Below are 23,693 nucleotides of genomic sequence, written 5' to 3' on the forward strand. Positions count from 1 at the left end.
AACTAAATTAAATAAATCTTGAATTACACCTTGAGATGAATGAAACGGAGAGGTGGTAGGATACTGCGAATTTCAGTCCTCAGGTAGGTGTGGGATGAGAACTAGTTTTGACGGGGGGAAGTGTGATTTTAACGAATTGTAACGGGCCACTTTTTCTAATTATTCACATTCGCCTTTTTACTATTAATAATACTGGTCTTGTGTCCTCAATATGAAATTTTATTTTTCGAATGAAGTAAGTCAAAAATCAGTTTGCTTAGTAAAAAGTGAAACGTCTGAACAAGTTCAATTCTTAAAAAACAATAAAAACGATAGAAAAAAATTACTTCCCTTTGGTTAGTAAAGCCTGTAGATTACCACCAATTCTCTTTGTTTTGCAAAAAAACATAGCGCCTCTATTTTCTAATTTTTTCTATTTTAATAGAGTCAGAAGAAGAGTTCAGCAAACCTGGCCGTTGACAAAATTAAGTTTAAATAAGTTTTGGATAAAACTTGGCAAAAGGAAGACAAAATTATTTTTGAACTGATTACTTGACTTCTTGACTCAAACACACTTTGTGAAGCCCTCTAATTTTTCCTATTATGCTCGTTACAACTTTTCTTGAGAAGCATATGGTGCTAAAACGAAAAACTAAAACGAAAAACGAAATATGGTGATAAAAACAAAAAACAATTTTCAGCTTATGTGTGTCCCCCAATTGAGTGGGGTATAGGGACGAGAAGTCTTAACTTGTGTGACAGTATACCCGATGCCATTATATCCAATTTGTTCCCCTTGATTTTTTCGTTCAATAATCCACTTACAAATTTGTACTCTGTATTTCATAAACGTTCTCTCACAATTGAGGTAATAATTTTATAGGTAGGATCGATAGGATTGCTCATCAGCAGCTATATAAACGTAAATAAAGGTTTATAGATTAGATGTCGAGTTTCATCGGAGGCGGGCACTTCACCAGAAAATCTTTTCTGTAAAATGCTTAAAAAAATTTTAAATTCTTTTTCAAAAGTACGATTGTTCTATCATTGTTCAAATAATCGTTCCAACAAAATTTTGAAAACAGTAGTTCCGAATAACAGTTTGTGTTTTTTGCCACAATTTCGTGCGAGTACACGAGAAGTACACTTTACTGGAAACTTTCAATGATGACGAAGCCATTGGTAAGTATTAATACGAGTTAACAAGCATAATTGTTACGAGTTGCTCATTAATCTTCAGTAATAAAAACCGCGATCATTTTCAAAGCCGAGAAGAAAAAATGTCTCATAGCATCATGTATAGTAAAATTGGCAAAGTTTAGTTAAAGTTTTTGATAACTGCATAACCTTTTTTATTGCGTTTAGCCATGCCTCTCGGGCCATAACTGTGCCTAACCGGCCCGTGGGACTTACTATGAAACTATCACAACCAAACAAATTATTTTAGGTGCCATTTGGGCTCATTTCCTAGACCGTTTTGTGATTCTTTGAGTGTTGTTGCCCAAAACTTATTAAATAGCTCTAAATGGACAAGATACAACATTGAGAATAAAAACTTGAAAAGCTTCCTGCTGACTATCTGCTATGTTTTCTGAGACTATTATAAGTTTTCAGCTTCTTCACCTCTTTTCGTTCACCCACTTATCGCTTCAACTCCGATTATTTCATACCTCTATCGCTTAACACCAATTTTCAATTAATCAAAATCCACTGTACGTTCAAGATTCAAAACAACATTTAGGAAAAAAAATTTGGGGGTTAATACTCAAAGTAAGAGTTTGAAAATGGATTTTGGAACGAAAAGTTTGCAATCTGAAGTGATATTCTGGTGAAAATATATGAGATTAAAAATTGGAGAGGGAATTAAATTGGGGTGAATAGTAGCAGAACCTATTGGAATAATCCATATTTAAGCTATCGATTCATGCTTCTTGGAATGGTCAACATTAAATGCCTCTAGACAACAGATTGCTACTCAGGTAAACTCACATTTCGGAACATCGACGAACATGAGATTCTTTAATTTAAACAAGGAGGCTCGGTAATGTGCGATTGCACATAAGGTTCTGACCCCGTTCATCCACAATTTTGGCAAAATTGTCTACCAAATGAAGAACTGATAGAAAAACACAATAATTCAAGTATTTCTAGAAAAAAAATTGGTGTATGAATGGAAAGATAGCCCCCAAAGCAAACAACACAGTGGCGTAAAATAGGATGCATTAGGTTGATGAGATATGCCAATATTAAGGAAGCGAGTCAAGACGAACAGCAAAGTCAAACAACAACAACAAACATTAATTACATCAAAAACTTTATGTCCGTTTTCAAAAACAAAACTTCATAACGAAGTCAGAAAAGCTTCAGATAAAATTGAAACTAAACAAAACCGCTTGTAACTCACTAGAAAAGATATGGAACCAGTCCATAATGAGGCTTTGTAACAATTAGACAATAAAGAAGAAAAACAGTAAAGTTGAAAATCTTGCTTATTTTCTTTAAAAAAACAATTACTTTCAAAGCAATAAGAAACATTAGAAAACAACTACATATCCCATAGCTTTACGATTAACAACACTTCTATTGAAGGGAACTAAGAACTGTCGGAAATCATTTTTTATGAGGTTACCGATGAACAACAAAGAGACAAAGAACGAAAAATCAATTAGAACGCTTTCAAAGCAGTAAAGCCATACTTTGGCTCTCAAATATCACCTTTACTGAACACTGATAATATATTCTGGGACCTCTCATTATTGAAACTGGGTTAAAATTAGACAAAAAGAAAAAGGCAAAATTAAGTAAAATTTGTTTTTTTTTCGAAAAAAAATTTATTTCTAAAGTCATTAAAGCCATTAATTACAAATCAAAAAATAATTAAATACTTTGGTTTATTCTTCTAAAGGAAGCGCTTGAGACTTGCGTTTATCCGGAATATGTCTTACGCCTACAAAGGTTGTCAAATATGAGAAAAAAATCAAAAAAAAAATTGTGAAAAACCCATGTCGAAGCCAGTAAAGTCATAACGAATCCTTTAAAATCATTAGATTTTTTGACATCAATTTTTTTATCACTTCTCCTGACACCAATTATGTCATATATGGCCTGTAATTAACGAGACTAGGTATCAAACAGACAATAATATGAACAAAATTGCGAAATTAGAACGTTTTTTTTTGTTTTGCAAAACAATTGTTTTCAATTTCTTGAAAGCCATCAGCTATCTACTAATATCAGAACATTGGCTCATATTTTTTCAATTAAAAATCACTGAAACACGGTCTTGGTACAGGAAGCTTCAAATGACTAAAAAGACAAATTTAAAACGAAAGTTAAAGACAGAATTTAAAAAATTCAATTAAATTCTTCGAGAAAGTAGTGTCGAAGCGGTGAAAACCTTAATCTTTATCTTTAAAAATTTCAATATTATCAATTTTGCTCTATGTTGGAACACCAATAATTGAATATATGAACTGTCAATAACATGATAATGTGACAAAATTAGAAAACGCGAAAAATGGGCCATTAACTAATTAAATGTGAAATCTAGTAGTATCAAAGCCAGAAAACAATTACTTAAGGCATAAAACCGCGATTGGTAATAAACCCTAAATCAGTAGAAAGAATTATTTTGTCTGTGCTGACACTAAGATACAAGTTGACAAAATTATGAAAGAAATAGGCGAAATTTAATAAACCATTATTCATTTAAAGTCAATTATTTTTAAAAGTCAAAACGACCGTAAGCTTTAAAGTTAAAAACTAGATGCATTAAATTTGAGCTAATTAGGATGGCAATTGGACCTATCGCTAATGAGAAGTGATTTGAAAGCTCTGTTCTTTACTTAATATAAGAAAGATCGACTAATTTATTTTTAAAAAAAAGACGACTGATTACAATCCTAATTATTTTTGGAATTTAACACTCCACGATTGGTCCAAATCTAGCCCTGCAAATATTGTTCGTCCATTAGGAACGCCCTTTTGGAAACGTTATAGATATAGAAAATTTGTTAGTTAAAAATTCAAAAACAGACGCTGCGTTTTTGATAATCAACGAGTAAAGTTATCAAAAAAAGGTAAAGTTTTAATTACAGAGCACTTGCAACGGAAGTTAAAGTAGAAATAACCTCCTTTTGAGTCTACAAAGATTGTGTTTGTGGTGTTTGGGTGTGTAAATTCAATCAAAGTGGATTCAAGAAATTTAATTCATGCTGTTTTTGATGAGAAAGTCTGAATTTTGGAATATTTAGCCGGAATTTTTGACAAAAAAAAATAAAAGATTGAGAATATTTTTGTGTTTAAAAATAAAAAAAACAACACTTTCTTACAAAAATTTTATCAAAATTGGAGAAATTTTAGTCAGAAATTCCGGAAAAAAAATAAACAACACTTTCTTACAACAAGTTTTAGCAAAATTGAGGAAATTTTACTCAAAAATTCCAGAAAAAGTGAATAAAATCAACCGAATTCACTCTTTTTTCTCAAAAGCTTAAACCTTGATAATTCCCTGTATAAAATGAAATTAAAAAAAATCTTTTTATTTCCATATTCAACGCTGGACGAGCTTTCTAATGATACCAGTCTCAACTCTCTACAATGAATATATCGATCGGTCAAAATTGTCTGAACAAAAAATACATTTGAGTATATAGTTCCTCCCCCCTCAAGAGGGGTCGGAACAAAAAAATGGTCAAATATCGGTAATAAAAGTCACAGTCGACAGCTGAGCATTGCCTGGTTCTCAAAAAACTATTGATGTATTTATACACATTGGTTCTATATGAATTAGCTTGGCACGCATTTTTAGAAAAAGAAAAATCAAAGAAAACAAAACAGAATTATCCAACAATCAATGAGCAATGCTAATTACTTAATCCCTTTAAAGCAATCTGGACATACTTCTAACAGATATTCGGAGTGATCAGCTTCGTGATAGATTTTATTATTGCTTTGGTAGAATGGGATACATAACAATGTTGTATTGAAAACCACAAGATCTATAGAATACCTCTAGACTGACGAAAAATGGCTATTTTTATGAAGGCAGTGCGACAAACTGATGGTTCGATCTTTACTATAACTTAAGAGCAATTTTAAGTCAAAAGACGTTGAAAATCAGGAAATAGATGTGATTTCTCTGTTCTTTTATCATTGTTCCTCCAATTCAAAAAAAAAACATTTTGTTTTTTGTCATTTTTCTCGAAAAAAATATGGAATAAACCCAAATCTACTAAAATTCGAAGTTCTAAAGAGAGATTCGCGAAATTATTCGAACTCTCAATTTAAACTATGATTTTCCTTTAAAACTGATGTTTTTTGATGTTTTTCTGTCTTCAATTTACTTAACACTCGCAATCTTGTCTCTCTTCCCTTGTTGCACATCTCTTGTTTTTCTAGGGGGATTAAAAATTCTTAGACTCATTTTCACTTAGTCCGTTGATTAACAATACCTATTAATAGTTCCACTGCTGAGTAATTACAGCATCACTAAGAACTCAAAAGCACTTTCCGAAAAAAAAGTATTTGTGCTTTAAATTTCCTTTTAAATGTACTTTTGCTGCTGGCCCCAGTCGACAAAGAATGGTTATCTTGCAAGATCTTGCAAGATTCTGGCAAAATCTTGCAAGACGATACATCGTCTTCAAGATTTTCTTCCAAAATCTTGCAAGATCTTGCAAGATAACCCTTTGTCTTGTAAGAATCTTTCAAGATAACCATTCATCTTGCAAATATGCAAATAAATGGAACCTGATCGAACAATATCAGAATGAGAGGCGAACATTGCTTCCCATCAATTTTTTTTACATTGTGATAGATAATTACAACCAAAATAGCATCAACTTTGTTTTCTTCCGCTCAAACTAAAAATTGAATCAATTCAGAAAAAGAAAGTAAATTGTTTTCCATAGTTGCAAAACAGGAAATTTTAAGCACGAATTAATGTAAATAAATGAGAGTAACCAGTGTTAAAAACCAACGGCTGTAATAAAATACAGATATCTGGTATAAATGTTGTTTCAAATGATCTCTGAAAACTCATTCCACTATATTTTGGTAACAGTTTGCGCTAAATGAAAGATAATGCGTCTAAAGCAGCCAATAATAGCAGAGCTCGACCGAAACGAACCTGCAAGAATCTTGCAAAATAACCATTCTTCTTGCAAGATCTTGCAAGATAGCCATCGTCATGCAAGATCTTGCAAGAAAACCATTTTCTTGCAAGATCGTGCAAGATAAACATTTTTTGCAAGAATCTTGGAAGATCTTGCAAGATAACCATCTGGTCTTGACTAGGGGGTATACGAGGAAGAGGCTACGCGGGAAATAACAACATTGTGGGCAAAAGAACTATTTAATAAATATCAAAAATTGCGCATCGAATTATTTATAGAGCTTCATTAGACATTTGTAACCATGGTTTTCAATTTTCAAGATTGCTCGAAAATCAGTTGGCAACAAGGTTGTACCGCGGGTACATACACGGTTGCCTATTTACCCAGGTTGAAGTCCAGAATAAAATAGTCTCTGACCAGACAAAAATGATCTCTGATCAGAACTACCCAGACAAAACCCTGCGCTTGAAAACCTGCGTGTGCTCGGAATGCGCTCGAAAGCCTCCCTGGATTAGAGATTCCTGTGGTCGAAAATCACGTCTGATCAGACTGATGTGCGTGCGAACTTACGTGGTCGAAAGTCACGTCTGATCAGACTGATGCGCGCTCGAATCCGACTAGTCTGCTCTCGGTTTTACCTCTGATTAGACTCAAGTGCCCTCGAAGTTGCCTCTGATCAGACTCAAGTCCATCGAAAATAGGCTACAAGCAATTTTGAACACAAAAGACGCTTCAATCATTGTCCCACGATTATTAAATCAATCATTGTCCCACGAAATCAATCATTGTCCCACGAAATTAACCACGATCTATTGAAGTTCTTTCAAAATTCTTTCACGCTTGAAGTTCTTTCACGCTATCAATCATTGTCCCACGAAATTAACCACGATCTATTGAAGTTCTTTCAAAATTCACAAACAAAGAAATCGCAATTAACCGTTGATTTTCCTTTTAAAATACTGAATTTTAACATTTTCTTGGCAGTGGAATTTAAGAGGTTATCCCCGAGGTTATCTTTCGAGCTATCACCTTTAATTATTTTTTCCTAAATTTAACTAATATGCCAATACCACACTTAGACTATGAATTTTATTTGAGGTAAATTTTAATTTCAGAAATATGCCACAGCTCTATATTGATATCATTTTTGATTGACATATTTTTGATTTTAGATATATCCCCTTAGCTCCATAAAACTGAGAGGATAACTTTTAAACAAAACTCTGATAAAACAATATTTACTCCTCTGTCGTAAAATTATTAGGTTTTAGAGAAGCATTCCTTATAGCCCTAGAGCACTTGTTTCACTGTGTTATTCAAAAATAAAGCAACCTCCAATACCATTTTTACATACCCGAAGTTGCGGAATTGGTTTATGTGTATCAGTGAACAAGAGTTGCAAAATGTAATCGCTTTTGTAAGACGTATGTAATTTATTTCAGTCATTTTATAAGATTTGGGTGATTAGATTCCATCGAGGAAAATTGTTGAGAAAAATTGAAAATGACAAAATATCTCTCATTTCCATAAAACGCAAAACTTTTACAATTTTGCCTTTCCGGGCATTGGTCACATAATGTAAGAAAAAAATTATCTGCAAAAAAGCGACAGAAAATTGAATTTTATAAGCAACTCTTGTAATTGAAAAATTTAATACTAGCAATTTTTGGAAAAATTTCATTTGTAAAAAAAACAGAAATTCATACAAAATGCAGGTGCAACAAAACATAACACAGCAAACGAGCCGCAAAATTTATTCTTCCATATGTTAGTATTTTCCAAAAACTTATTTCAAAATAAAATTTTTGGGCTTTTTAGGTGAAGATTGTCGGGTTCAACGGTGCTCCATGCTTTTTAAACTGTGACCAGAAGCAATCATATGAAAACAAAATAATGGTATTGTGTATGATTCCAGAAACATGGAGGTCCAACCCGGTGTGAAAATCCTATAACGAAACATTTTGCGATCTGATAATATAAGGTATTGGGGGATGGATATTGTAAGGGGTTTCGTATGTACGCTTGAATATATTCAATTTTTGGTAAGCTGGTTGGGGGTCCTAATCCTATACCCAATGTAGCATTGGATGGTACACTGAAGGGGGGATGGATTTGAATGCTATTTATAGTTCCTGGTGTTAGGTGCAATACTTTGAACTGCTACATATTCCCTATCTGATGATATTCTGTGCTCCGCACAGAGTTCTATACTGAGCTGTGGAAACTGACTGATTATGAACATAAGTTAAGATTCTATTGGTTTCCGGTGTTTGTTCATTTGCCACGTGCCAATTATCTCATTTCTGAACACCCGGGGACGAATGATATTTTTCATTCAATTGTTGGTCAGTTGAATCAACAGTTGATAAATCACCTGTAATCAGTAAAAGAAGCATGTTCTCGAGAGAGGTTTTGGGACTGGATGTAAATCTCGCAAGATTCGTGCAAAAGGATGTTAAGCGTCCAACATTTGCATTATAAACATAAGGTAATTTTTGAGGCTAATGTTTGGTGCTAGTTAAGCGACAACCACAAAACTGCCAGGCTTAAAAGATTTGAAGACAATAGATGTATTTGGATGCATCAATGTTCAAATATCAAAGATCGGCTCTGTTTCTTCTCCACGTAAACAAATTTTACATCTCAAAGCCTGTAAGAGATTTTGAACACAATTGATGGCAAATAGCATAAGAAATGTAACTAGTCATTACAATTTCACTTGAACCTTTATAATCGTGTATAGATTCTAATATATGAACGGTGGAAAGAAAACAGCTCCCTATATGATCGAAACCAAAATTAACATATCAAGTATAGTAGCAAAATTAAAAAGACAAAATAAACAAAACTTGAACAAACTTATTGCTATACATCCGAATCATTAAATAACAAACACTACACAGAGTCTAAATGGTCTGGATTTGTTCATACAAACATTTAGGACACAATAAAACATCAGAAAGAATTTTTCAAAGCTCGCCAGTATAATCAAATTCGATTGAGTAATAACATGTTTCCAGAGAACTAAGTTTAACTGCAGATGAGTTATAACCGCTGTAGTTATAACAGCTGGTTATTATATCACGCCACTTCTCGTGCTCTGTGGACTCCTGGCATGGACGGGAAGGGTGGCACTTCTGTTCATCGTCGACACAATCGAACCCCCTGATTCAAAGCCCCCCAGGTGTCCCAAGGGGTTAACGTGTTGTTGGGGGGAGAGGGGGCGTTGGTGATTGTGGCTATGGGACTGCAAGATAAGAGGCATATCCATGGGCACGATTCCGGGCGGAGCCGGGGGCGGAGGGGGTGGGGGAGGAGGGGGAGGGTTGGTGGTGACTAAATGGCTCGTACCCCCCGATAAGGGTTGCGCTATCAAGGGGGTTGTCGAATGGCTGTGGGGGATGGCGCTGATGGGGGCGTTGTTGTTGAAGCCCCCCAAAGTCTGATGTTGATGTTGTGGTAGTGGTTGTTGTTGTTGGGAATACATGTTGTTGTGGATTGGGTTGTTTGTAATGGTCGGAATTGCAGCCACGCTCCCAGATAAATTCCTAGACGAAAAAAAAAAACAATAATAGTTTTGAAGCACAACTATTGCATCCATAATAAGGAATGGCATATTTCAGTTAAAATTGTTTAATAACTTAGCTTAGCGGTCATGGTGATGCTTGATTTTATCAACACTATAATGCGACAAAATGGTGATCGTTTGCAAGTTTTTCTAGGTCTAAAAAAGTTCTAAAAAGGTTCCTGTTAGCAAAACGGGCTCGGAATCGACAACTAAATTAATCCCTGGGTATAATACGTACCCTAGCATCAAGGCTGCACCTTTGAAAATTCTGAACTCATAATTCTTCACAAAGAACAATGCCAATGAGAAACTTCGGAGAAGGAGGAAGAAGGAAAAACTAACATCATACTAAAATACAACCAAAAAATGGACTATTCAACTTAAAAATTAAGAGCTTAAAACAAACAACTAACCACGAATTGCTCTACAAGCTATCCCCAAGAGTTTGAGCTCAAGTGACCTAAAGTTATTTGGGTCTGACTAGAGGTTTCAAGTCTAAAGCGCTAAATTATTCTATTAGTTCGATTTTCAGGTGAACCTGATTTTTGTTTCCTTAACGTATATCATACGGATATGATCGCTGAAATTATCTTGTATGTTTAGTGGGTTTCGTTTCCACGTCAATTTGACCTGCTGGTAATTGAAATTTGACTTCAAATCGTTGTTTGGTCACTTACATAAAAAATAACAAAAAAAAAGACAAAAGTATTTTAAAAAATATACAACGCATCATTACAACCCGAATAATATTTGAATTATAATATTCTTGATGCTCCAGCTCCTGACGCTCGCTCATTAAAATAAAAAACTCTCCAATTGTTACAAAAATAGAAAAGTTGACCAAAAACTCAATTAATCAAAAATAAATGTTGAATTTTGCCTATTTATCGAGTTTTAAAATTAAAAAACCCTTATTTATCAACTGGAAGAATTGGATAGCTTAGCCGTATCACAATCAAAAGGAACATCAAATGCCGACAAAACTCAAGAGCTCATTAAAATTTACAAAAACAATTTGTCGATTCATAAAACCATGAGCTTTACTCAAAAAACACAATATTTCAATCATTGGCCCAAATGTTAACACATGTGGGCTACTTAAACCAAATTTTAAATTGAAAATAGACAGGCCTGTAATTGGGATCAAAAAATTTTATAAAGGACAGACCCAAAATACAAACCGAATCCTTTTCAATGCAAAAATCAACTATGAGACCAAAAATGACCTTGCTGTCGCTGTGAGGTTGCTTCAATTCTGACAACAATTCTTTCAAAAAAAAATGTTATATCTATTTTGGCTAGCAAAAATTTTTTTATATCAAAAATAAATTAATTATTTATGAAGTTCGGTTCATTTTAACGAAAGACTGCAAAATAATGTTTCCAGAAAACTTTCTTACAAACCGGAGGTATAATTAGCGCATATATGAATTGAAAAATTGATGTCAGTAGTTTTGCATTACGTCGGCCAAAAGTGCCAAAGTGAGCAGAAAAGTCATACTTAACGCCATTTTTAGTGGAATAAAATTCTGATTTTTCAAAAATATAGCTGAAAATTGGGGCAAAACAGTTGGTTCAAACTATACGACATTTTTTTGTCTTTAATCTTGAAACACATAAAACCATAGTTCACAATTTTTGTCATTTTTGAAGCAACAATTGATCAAAAGTCAAGCAAAATTTTTTTCAAAATTTAAGCAAAAAAATTTAAAAAATTCACAAAAAAAACAAACGGAAGTCAGGCTATCGTTCAAAACACTTTAGACCTTTTTAACTCCCAGGAAAAAACGGAATTCCAAAAAAAATTTGAAATTCTACGCTTCAGAAGTTTGCTAACGATACTTCTCTCAACCATGTACAATGATTATATCGATCGGCAAAAATTGACTGAACAAAAAAACTAGTTGAGCCTATAGTTCCCACATCACTAAATTTGGGCGGAAAATAAGATCTCAAATTTCAAAAGCTGCCAAAATTTTATTATCCATTAGTATATACAAGGCTCAGGTAGACATTCCAAGAAGCTTTATGTTTATTGGCTTTTGTATCCATGCAAGTTTTACCTATTAGAAAGGGAAAATTAAATTGAAATCTTTGTTTGGTCACTTACTTAAAAACAACAAAAGTCAAATTTATTTCAGAAAAATTAAATGCGCACAATTGCAATCCGAATAATATTTGAATAATGCACCAGCTCTTGATGCTCGTTCATTAAAACGAAAAATGTTCCAATTCTTAACGAAATAGCAAATTTGACCAAAAGACAATTTATCAATAAATGATGTATTTGAGATACTTAACGAGTAATTTTACCATAAAGTCATTATGTATCAACTGAAGCCATTAGGTATTTTCTTCATCAACTCGCTAGATATGGAATTAGACATCTGAATAATTAGACTCAGCCCTAATGCCACAAAAAGAAGCATCAAATGCTAACAAAACTCAAAAATTCATTGAAACGCTTAAAAAAACAATTTTGTAAAACCCTGAGCTTTACCCAAAAAAACAAAAGTTTTTCATTGGTCCTTAATTGAACGTAAACTTTCATCAATTAAATTTCAAATGAAAATAGTCTTGTCTTTTATTGGGATGAAAAAATTGCAAAAAAATGTCTTAGAAAGGGCTGACTCAAAATACAATCCGAGTCTTTTTTCTTTGCAAAAATCAACTATGAGCCAAAACTGATCTTGCTGTCGCTGCGCGGCTACTTAAAAAAAACGATTCCCTTAAAAATTGCGTTTTCTATATTTCGGCCAACAGAAACTTTTTTCTTATCAGCAAATAACAAATAAATTTTTATTTATTTATAAAGTTCGGTTTAAATTAGCGAAATACCGCAAAATTTTATTTCCGGAAAACTTTCATAGGAACCGGAGGTACAATTAGCCCATATCGGAGTAAACGAAGACTGTTTCAGTAGTTTCTAAGTCCACACTACCGGTCAAACTGGACAAGGTGGGCAAAGTAGCCATATTTGATGCTATTTGTAGCGAAAAAAAAGAAAAAAAATCTGAATTTTCAAAAGATTTTGCTGAAAATTTAGCCAAAACAATTGGTTCAAACTATTTGCCAACTCGTTTTTGTTTTTAAACATAAAACCAATGGAACCGTGGTTAACAATTTTAACATATTTCTAACAAAAAATGATCGAAATTCAAGCAAAAAGTACTGAAATATAAGAACAAGACAACGGAAGTTAGGTCAACGTTCACAAAATTTTAAACCCTTAACTCCTCAGAAAATCCGAAATTCCAAAAAAAATCTCTGTAATTTGAAAATTTACGCTTGACAAACTTTACAATGATACCACTATCAACCCTGAACAATGAATATATCGATCGGCGAAAATTGACCGAAAAAAAACCAGTCGAGCATATAGTTCCTGCCTCACTAAACTGAGTCGGAACAAAAATCAACCAAAAATGAAAATTTCAGCAGTCTGTCTTTACTTACTGCTCGCGGAACTTGAAATCATAAGTTCTTTGCTACGAGAATTAATTATTCCAATGACTAATAAGTCACTAACTCGGAAACCATTTTGAGAACAACAATTTCTCTCAAATTCGAGATTTTGAAAAACTGTGAAATAATTAGTTTGATTGTTTTGCATTCTTAATTATGTTGCATTATTCGAAATAAATTTTTACGTTGCAGGTAGAAATAACCATTATGGGGTAATAATATTTTTTAGCCATAAAATGATAGTTTTCTTCATCATTTACCAAATTTTGATATGTGATCTTCAATAGTTAATTTAAGCGAAGCACAAGGGTAAATAGCAATGCAAATATAAGTTTTCGTCAGTACATTCCACTACATTAATTATTTTAAGAAACTATTTTTGAAGCTAACGAACATGTACCCATAACCAAAAGCCGAGAAAACAATTGGTTTAGTTCACAAACAAAACCTTTCACTGGCCATAGAAAAACTGAAAACTGATTATTACAGAACCCAAACCCGATATTTCGCACAAAAACCGTACCACCGCTATTTTTTGATCCAACGACAACCACTTGACTTGTCTGAGAAAATTGACGTTTAAAATGGCATGACGTAACAGGGCAAATCGGTGATGACGTATGACGTAATGTAAGGTGACGCAACATGGTGATATAATTGGTTAGATGATGTAATAATCGTCAGTAACACGACACAGGGTTATGATTGTTAAAGCTTTGTGCTGTCATGACTTCTCGGACTGGAAAGTTTCCGGGTTTTTGGAGCCTGTGATGACTCATGACTCTACCTGAAGGTTTGGGTTGTTCACGTGTTTGGAGAGAGTGGTGGGTAGGGTGTTACTATTATTAATAGCGGAGGAGTGTTGATAGTTTGGCTTGTAATGTCGATTGTGCGTGGCTGCTTTGCGTGAGCCTCCGGACGATGAGAGATTTGGCGAATGTGAAGAGCTGTACATTAATATACGCACATTTGAAACTACAAAAGTGTGAAACTACAAAAATAGGAAAATTTTGAGTCAAGTTCAACTTTTTTGCATTCATCGCGATCCCTGTCTCTTTGAAAACTGATTTAAAAGCAAGCTGAAAATTGAATTGTAACATATAAGAGCAATGTTTTTCATATTAGCTATTCCGGTTGCCACAAGGAAAAAACTTGGACAAAAATTGCAATTTTAGCAACCGTAGCAATTTCTGATCGTATCGACTCATTAAATATTTTGAACTGCTTTTGGTCTATACCGAACCTCGCAATATTAAGATCGGTTCATTGACATAAGACGAAAAGGCACCAACAGAATTAAAAATTGCATATGCGAAAAAAGGAAAGAAAAAATTTAACTGTATTGATTCAAAGGCATATACGAACCGATCTTCGTTTTCACATTAAAAAATGTAGATAAAAAACACACCTTGCAAAACTAATTTTTGGACGGTTAATAAAGAATGACCTAACTAAACACACACATGTGAGTATCAGAGAACACCATGAAATGCAACACAATGCAATGCTCAAAGTGAGGTCAAAAGCCAGGAGGGAAAAAATAGACATTAACAGAAAGGTGAGAAAAAATGAATTATTTGGCCAAAATAGTGAATTAATTCTAACAGGGTGTCATTAGCTTCAAAGTCATCCATAATCTTAAATATTTTATTTGAAAAAAGAATGAACTTTCCCCAAAACAACACATTTCTTCAGATCACATATTTCAATTGCATGATTATTCTCTTATAAGTAGTCTCACTTGAAAACAATGGGTGGTTGCGCTCCAAAATCCCACCAGGTCAAAATTTTTGAAGCTACCATTTAAATGCATGAGAAAAACAACCTCCATCCAATGCAAACAAAAGTTCAAATCTGACGATGAAAACAACAATCAAAACAATTTAAACTTATGAGGGAGAAGGCTATAACCAAAACAATAGTTGAGATAGTTTCATGGACGTTTAGACTCAAGATACCAATAAAAAGAAAGAAACCGAAAAAAAATAGTTTTTCAAATAATTGCTTTGATGGTTTAATTGATTGAAACTTTAATAGGGAAGGCTGCTTGCAAATAACCATCAAACAGATTACTATATCCTCAGTTGAGCTCAATTACTCGAGTTAAAGAAAACAAAAGTCATTAACAGAAAAAATTCTCCAAATCACAGGTGACTAAAAATAATTTTCACGCAAATGAACAAAAACAAAGAAATTGGTGCAATAAAACGAAAATACCAGCGCAATCCAACCAAAACACTGCAAGAATTAATGCACAAAACCCATACTTGAAGTCATCGTGACGTCATATGATCATAACACAAAATCTTGAAGATAAAATAAAAAAACAAAGACAAGGCCAATAATAGCTCCGCACAGCTATAAAAATTTGATAGTCGAAAGACAAAAGATTTCAATTGAGTGTGCAAAATATTGCAACCAACACGGGCTTGGAATTTCAACAAAACAGGGCAAAGAAAAAGATGATACAAAGTTAAAACCTGAATGAATGAAAAATATTGAAAAAAAACTGTTCTCTCCAAAGTTTGGCACAAATGTAAAAAGCTTCTGATAACATCCAAAAAACTGTATGAGTTAATTCAAATTATTCTTTCTGCATTGAAAACAGCAAAGAAAACTAAAAAGTTACTCTGACACAAGAGCGAAGGAATCTGATTCAAATCATGCTTCTTGAAGTTTAAAAACGAACTAACAAAAAAAATTTAACCATCAGCGCTTAGTGAATTATACACATAACTTTTCTGAAGGTTCCTACAAAACTACATATTGTAAAAAATTAAAACTAAATAAACACTAAAGTTGCATTTAATTTTCTCCAAAGATTGTCGCGTATCTGCTGAACTCAAGAAAATACCGAATTTTTAAGTAGCATTTAAGTCAAGTGGGATAAGAATCAACAAATTTGGTTAATCAAAAACTACCCCGCTATTTTCGCGGAAACAAGAAAGGGTCATTTTTTCGAGAACAAGAAAAGTAATTTCTTAAATTAATTCACATTAATTACCAACAAAATGGTAAAGTATTCGTAATTATAATGCATATACATAAGCAATAACTGTCTGCTCCATTCCTAATTAATGCAAACATAGTCAGCAGATTGCCGTAAAGTAGCCGCCATTGATTGCAATGCACATGATTGGAATTTTCAAAAAAACTAGAAAAAAATAATGTTTTACAAAAAAATATATCAAAAGTTCATGTTATTTTGTTTGGCATTTGTATTCATGCTGTTTCTCAATGACAGGGAATAAGATCACTTTTAATAAACATTAGATCTGGTAAGTCGTTAGATTGATATTTTAATAAACAGCATCAGAAGCTGAGCTTTGCGTTTTCGTCGCGTTCCTGTTGTTGATTTCGTTTTCGATATTAACACTTTTTGGCTCTCTAGACTGCTTTGCAGAATAACCACTGCTTTAAAAAATTTTTTTGAGCAGAATGAATAAAAAGTGAAACTAGCCTAGAGAAGTTTTACGCAAAATGTCTGATAAATAGCAAACAAAGCTAAAACGAAACAAATTTGTTCAGAGTAGTACATAAAGGCAGGACGTCTAATAGCTGAAACTTTTAAGCAAAAAAAACATAAATCCAAACCATTCACTTCTTAAAAAAGTTAAATGATAACAAAACTTTGGTTCACTTAGAAATTTTATCCACACCATTATTTTTCGTTCTCTCAAGAAAACTGTAGTTAATTAGCTGTCCATAAATACGTATAAGCTTGAAAGAAAATTGATTACCTTCAATAATTAAATATAATTGATTTTAATTCTTAACCTCGAGAGAAACGAAAAGGATCTATTCAATTTTAAAAAATGATGACGTAAAGCCGTTATTATATTAAGTTAATATGCTAAACCTACTGGACATCGTGATTAAGTTTTCATTTTTTCATTTTATCAATAAAATGGAGTCTGAAAAGAATAAATTTTGCTGCCAAAAAATTTAAGTATTTTTCAATAACCTAAAACCCAAACACAGAGGATTAGCTTGTCAATAATTTTTAGATGAACCAACAGCTATTAGATTTGAGGAAAGTACTTACATGACTCGATTTCGAATAGTTCCTCCCGTGTTCACATCCAATCCTCCTCCTGCACCAACTCCATTATTTCCAGCAGCGCCGTCCAGGTGCATGTGGGATGTGGTCCTGCTCTGTTGATGGTTATGATGGTGGTGATGGTGATGGTCGTGACCCTTCTTAGAGTAGACTTTCTCTGCCCCGAATATGAGGGTGAAAATGAGCACCATCTGAGTTATGATCACACCCAGGGGAAAGAAGGCCGAGTATTTGTCTGAAAAACACAGATTATTAATAGTTATAACTAATACAAAATTCGCTCTTCAACAAAAACTCATATTCTCGTCTGTAAGCTTTATTCAATTTTTTCTCCTGGAAACCATTTTGTAAATATTCGAATCCATTTTGAAACTTTCTCTGGTCGCCCTAATCTGCTTGTTTCCTACAAACTTTTCCGATCACTTTTGGAATAAGCAAAAAAAGTCATATAATCTCAAGGGTTTAAAACTTATTCAAAAATTCTTTCAGAAAACGCTTAAGCATAATCTAAGAAAAGGTTTCTTAAAATATAAATCAAACCTTCTTATTTTTTTCTGTGCCTTTGGTGCATACAAAAACTCTATTTAAACAACTTATACACTCGTTGTGTATCTACATCATTTAATACCTCACAGAGTTACGTGAATTCAATTTGAGGCACGTAATTTGAAAATATCGGCAAAATAATGCTGAGTTTGTTCTAAGACAACTGACCTTTGACCTTGAGGAGAGTGGACCATGATGCACGGATGCCGAAAGCAGTGACATTGCAGACATACTCATCCCTGTCCTGGTACTGGAGATTGCTCATCCTCAATATCGTCGGCATCTTATTGTCATCAAGCATCAATTTGTAGTAGTACCTATCAAAGAACTTGTTCTCATCATTAAAGAACTTGTTCATACCAACATCCACGCACTTTGATAAGACTAGCAAGCGCATACAAGTCTTCTGCTTTTGGATGCTTCCATTTTAGTATATTTATTGATGAAAGAGCATCTTATACAAAATTCCAGCGTTTTCGGGTTTTATCGTCAGCTTTCCAAAGAAGCCAGAAAATGGCATATTGGTCAATTTCTAAAACTCTTCAAAAAATATTCCAATACTTGATAAATGTCTCTTGCATAAAAAAATTCTGCGGTTGCAGAAATTCAGTTCGGCTATCAATTTAATGGGATAGACTAAAGACTTTAACGACTGTTCACGAGATCAAAAATGATGATTGTTCTTTCTTATGTAACTCAAAAAACTAACATGGGGCGAATTGCTCTCAAACGTCTGGAGAATGGTTGGCTACGTCAGTAGCTTGCTACGGTTTTGAGGAGGCTAGCTTTAGCTTAGCGTCAGGGTCGTGAGTTCAGCGGGAAGGGGCACGGGGGGATGGGGCGCTCGGTTACGGGTGGAGCAATGAGCCAGGGAAGTGGTCTGAGGAGCAAATGTGTTGGAGGTGAGAAATGCGAGGGGACGTCAAGTGGAAGGGGGAGATGAAATGGGGTGTGGAGGTCAAACTCCAAGAACCGCTCACCACACCTTGATTTTATCTGTCCAAAACAATTTTGGTGAATCTGAATCGCATACGAAAAGTCTATTAAGATGAGAGGCTCTAAGAGAAATGCATGTTCTCCACGAGTTACCTGTTTATCCTGTTTTTGAGGACAGAAAATTAAAAGTGTGAGACGAAAAATCAGTCAGGCCAAAAAAATACCGTAGGACAAAAAGACCGCAAGACTAATATAAATTGCTTCAAACGTCCTTCAGACGTTTTCTTACCCAAAAAAAACCATGATTACCGAAAATCACCAATTCTAATATAAGCTGAAGTGCATTGAAATAAAATACTTCGAGCTCTCAAAACGTGGCAATCACAAATCTATTTATAAAAAAAATTTAATCAATTGAAGTATTCACTTATAACAGTCACAATCTCATGTAAATAAAAAAAAAGATCTTATGGAAGCCAACATTTTTGCGCATTCAATTTTTGTTCAATTCTGACAAAAATATTTATAGGCAGAAAACGTTAAAATTATCATTCAAGAATTTTCACAGATTAAAGTTTAATAGCAAATCGTTTTCTTCAAAACTTTCCTCAAAATGGGTATGAAAATTTTCTACCGAGGAATTCGTTTTGATATATAAATTTTACAGATGCTCATAGATATTAACAGCTCCTAGGTAAGGCACACAGTTTTTAAAACACAACAAACTATCAGTCATTTTAGATTGGACTCTTAACTTTAAAACGAATTGTAAAGTCAACAAGCAACTAAGTACTCGCAAACTATTCGGAGGGTTCAAATTGGTCCTAAAGAAATCAAACGATTCATGGCTATATGAGTCCTCTAATACGTGATTACAAAAAGTTACTTGTCGTAAAACTAATACGAGAAGCAGCTTTGGATGACTAAATTTATGTGAAAAACATTTTTTTTTTAGAAAACAAAAAATTGTGGCAACAGTCTGGCAGATTAAGTCACAAACTTTGCTGGATTTTGGATATTTTACGCACAGTTGTGTTCAAATAGCTGCTACTGATATTAATCCCCGTGATTCTAAACATTCACTTACGTTCAAAATACTAGTTCAACAATAGCTTCTCTGAGATTAGGCGGTATAGTATTTTTTCAGTACTCTCGACCGAGAAAAATTAAACAGAACCACTTATTGGGTAGAAATTTATGTTTACTTTTATTAACTCAGTAAAAAATATATAACTGAAGTTCGGAAAGTTTCAATTCAGCAACGTATAAGTATTGGTCTATACAAAGCAACGTATTAAGCATTAATGTGATCAAGACAACGTATTAGTATTCGTAACGTTCATAGCAACAAGTGAAAGCTTAGACGGCAAGGTTTTTTCGATGCTCTTTTACTGGTTTTTTGTCTGATGTCATTGACGTCAAAATCAGTTCGTATTCAATCGGCAATTGTCTAGAAAACCTAAAAATATTAAGCCGAAAACCAGCTTAATCGATACATATCATGGTTATATTTACTTAAAATTAGGTTAAATGAACTTTTTCGGAACTTTCTATGTATATTAGAACGTTTTACACGCATTTAAATTCAAATCTAAATACTCAATTCTGATTGGTTAATATTCTTTCATTTACTACGTAACATCCTCCGGCCCGGAAGAAGATGTTGGGAAAACTGGTACAAGTTTTACAAGCGGACGGACGAGTGAACCGGTCGACGTACGTAAAACGGCAGAGCGCGCGACGCTATCGGAGCCGTAACGGAGTTCCACAATCCGAGCGGTTGGGTAGTAACCCCTAGGGTTGGTTTCCTCAACTATCCAAACCAAGTCACCGGTCTTAAGGTGTTGCTCGGCAGGCGTCTGCCACTTAGAGCGTCGGTTCAGCGTCGGTACGTACTCTCTGATCCAACGGGACCAGAGCGCATTAGCGTACGACTGCGCACGGGCGTAACGTTTACGATGGTCGAACTCATTGTTGCCGACAACAGACGGAATACCGGTAGAGTGTTCTCCTAAAAGAAAATGGTTGGGCATTAAAGCGTTCAAATCGCACGAATCGGCGCTTACGGGTGTTAAAGGACGCGAATTGAGAGCATTCTCCACGAGACAAAAGGTAGTATGCAGTACCTCATCCGTGAGGCGACGCGTGCCAAGAATAGTATACAACACGCGTTTGAAGCTGCGTACCAACCTCTCCCAGATACCACCTTGATGTGGTGCGCTGGGTGGATTGAACCTCCACTTTATACCTTTGTGAGCGAGCTCAGCTGCAATGTTGACAACCTTCCACTTTTCAATACTTTCTCGGAGTTCTTTCTCCGCTCCAATAAAGTTAGTGCCATTGTCCGACCAAATCATGGCAGGTGTACCCCTGCGTGACACAAACCGCTCAACTCCCATAACACAAGAACTGGTGTCCATGGATGTAACTATCTCGACATGGACAGCGCGAGTAGTGAGACAGGTGAAGAGGAAGCCCCACCTTTTCTCGGTAGTACGGCGGACAGTAACATAGAATGGCCCAAAGTAGTCAACGCCAGTGTTCGTGAAGGGAGGAGACTGGTAAGCAAGTCTCTCCTTAGGTAAGTCAGACATGATTGGTTGCATAGTTACAGCTTGGAATTCTCGGCATCTCAGGCAGTGTGCTTTGATGGAACGCAAGGATGATCTTAGTTTCAGTACTGTGTAGTGTTCCTGAACAATTGATCTTAGGTATTCAACGCCCTGATGATAATGCTTTACGTGCGTGTGTTCAAGGAACAGTTTTACGAACGGATGACGTGCATCTAAGATGATTGGGTACTTTACGTTAAACCCAACTTCAATTAACCGCTTGATGCGGCCCGAGGAACGAATTAGCCCATTTGGACTAATAAACGGTGAATGTGGAGCAATTCGGCTACTCCGTTTAACGAATTTAATGTCAAGAAGATCTTTTCTTTCGGCTTCAAAAGACTCTCCTTGCACCAAATACTGTAGATGACGCTCGGCTTCGTCAAGCTCAGTAGGGTCGGTAATGCTACCATCGGGGTTACGGTAGCCGGCATGTTTCGGCAAAAGCCGGAGAACGTATGCGGCAATGCGCAAGTACTTTTGATAAGATCTAAATTTATCAAATGGGAATAACGACGGAACGGGAGTTGTCTGTTTTTTAACAGATGTAGCGAGAGAGACAGTGTCTTCTATGATGGCTGCTTGGTTGACGCCAAGTTTGATGTTATTAATGACGTCTTTGTTCGGTACGAAAGGAAAACTTGAGTTAGATAAGAAATGTGGACCATTGACCCAACTGCTTAGTTGCAAAACCTCAGCGGACATTCCACGCGTGCCAGCGTCAGCTGGATTATCCTTAGTTGCGACGTGGTTCCATTGGTCAACGCTGGTATACTCCAAAATTTCACAAACGCGGTTTGCAACGAAGATTGGTTGCTTTTCATTAGAGTTTATCCACTGAAGAACGGTCGTGCTGTCTGTCCACATGAATACTTGGTTAACAGTTACAGTAAGTGCCTGAATAATTTCGTTCTTCAGCCGAGCGGCAAGTAGAGCTGCTTGCAATTCCAGTTTAGGGACAGTCAATACTTTCATTGGCGCCACGCGCGCTTTCCCCAAAACAAACGCAAGCTCTGTTTTTATCTTGCCCGTAGGGGTTGTTACTCGGGCTCGAAGAAATGCAACGGCACTAAAAATATCCTGAGAACTGTCACCGAACATATGCAACTCTGTATTATCAAAGGGTCCACTAAAGTAACTTCGAGGAATTTTGATGTTTTCAAGCTTTGGTAAGTCCGCACTCCAGACCAAAAATCTTTGAACGATGTCTTGTGGGAGCTCGTCATCCCATTGTTGTCCTGTGACACGCCAGATGTCTTTTAAGAGCAGTCGCGCACCGACGGTAAACGGTGCGACAAGACCAATGGGGTCAAAGACTTTCGAGACAAGACTTAAGACCAAGCGTTGCGTGAGGGACTTGGTGATAGCGCAGCTTGTACCCCGACTCACAACTAAAGTGTCATTAGTGTGATCCCACTTTAACCCTAGCACATGCGATGAATCCTCCTGACATGAAACAATAACCTTGGGCTCAGTAGATTGAGGGGAACCATCAATTTGGTCAGCCAGATTTGGTACATTGCTTACGAATTTTGTAAGCTTGAACCCACCGAGATGGAGAAGATGTACCAATTCCTTCGATCTATTGATGGCTTTCTCGGGAGACTCCACTGAGTCAAGGTAATCGTCCATGTAGAAGTTTTCAAGGACGGCTTTTGCAGCTTCGGGGTAAAACTTGGCATTGTCTCTCGCAGTGCGTTGTAATGCATAGTTGGCGCATGTGGGCGAGTCTTTAGCCCCGAATATATGGCGCGTATATTGATACACTACAACGTTAGTTGTGGGGTCCTCCCGCCACAGAAAGCGAAGAGATGGTTGATCTGATGGTAATACACCAACCTGTAGAAACATTCCCTCGATGTCGGCAGAGACGGCATATCGATGTTGTCGGAAGCGAAGAAGTACATAAATAAGGTTTTGGAGCAGATCAGGGCCAGTTAGCAACGATTTATTCAGTGAGGCGCCATGAAATTTTGCTGCTCCATTGAGCACCCTACGCACCTTACCTGGTTTGTTCGGGTTTAAAACCGGATGGTGGGGTAGGTACCACTCTTTATCAGACCGGCTCTCAACCTTGTGAGCGTCCGGAACCTCAATTACATACCCCTTATTTAGGTCTTCCTTGATGGTACTAGTATACTTCTCTCTGAGGTCTTCATCCTTGGCCAAACGTTTTTCGAGAGATTTCAGCCGCACAAGGGAGGAGAAGTAATTATTTGGGAGCTTGGTGTTATCTGCTGCCCACAGCATTCCGACATCGTATCTCAGGCCATTGTGTATGGTGGTACTCTCAAGGATCTCGTGAGCCCTTGCGTCTGCTGCAGATCTGGAGTCGACCTGCTTGTTTGCCCCGAATGATTCAATGTCGTACCATGACTTTACTTGACTTGCTAACTCATTGTCATGTTCGA

The 23,693-nt window shown here is 35.5% G+C and overlaps 1 protein-coding gene across 2 annotated transcripts in view; it reads right to left on the minus strand.

Moving 5' to 3' along the window:
- Positions 1-8,451: 8,451 nt before the first annotated feature.
- Positions 8,452-23,693, minus strand: part of LOC142345362 (uncharacterized) — a 72,836-nt gene continuing 57,594 nt past the window's right edge. Inside the window, exons 9-12 of one of the 2 annotated variants that reach the window (XM_075397393.1) lie at positions 17,903-18,051; positions 17,174-17,423; positions 13,916-14,075; positions 9,199-9,643 (exon numbers count right to left, since the gene is read on the minus strand). In XM_075397393.1, coding sequence (XP_075253508.1) covers positions 9,335-9,643; positions 13,916-14,075; positions 17,174-17,423; positions 17,903-18,051 — 868 coding nt within the window. In that variant the 3' untranslated portion in view covers positions 9,199-9,334. Of the gene's footprint in view, positions 9,644-13,915; positions 14,076-17,173; positions 17,424-17,902; positions 18,052-23,693 lie in introns of both variants that reach the window. The other variant, XM_075397392.1, reaches the window with a different exon arrangement.

This window comes from Convolutriloba macropyga, chromosome 9 (genome assembly GCF_964194025.1).
Source record: "Convolutriloba macropyga chromosome 9, txConMacr16.3, whole genome shotgun sequence".
NCBI classification, from domain to species: Eukaryota; Metazoa; Xenacoelomorpha; order Acoela; family Convolutidae; genus Convolutriloba; species Convolutriloba macropyga.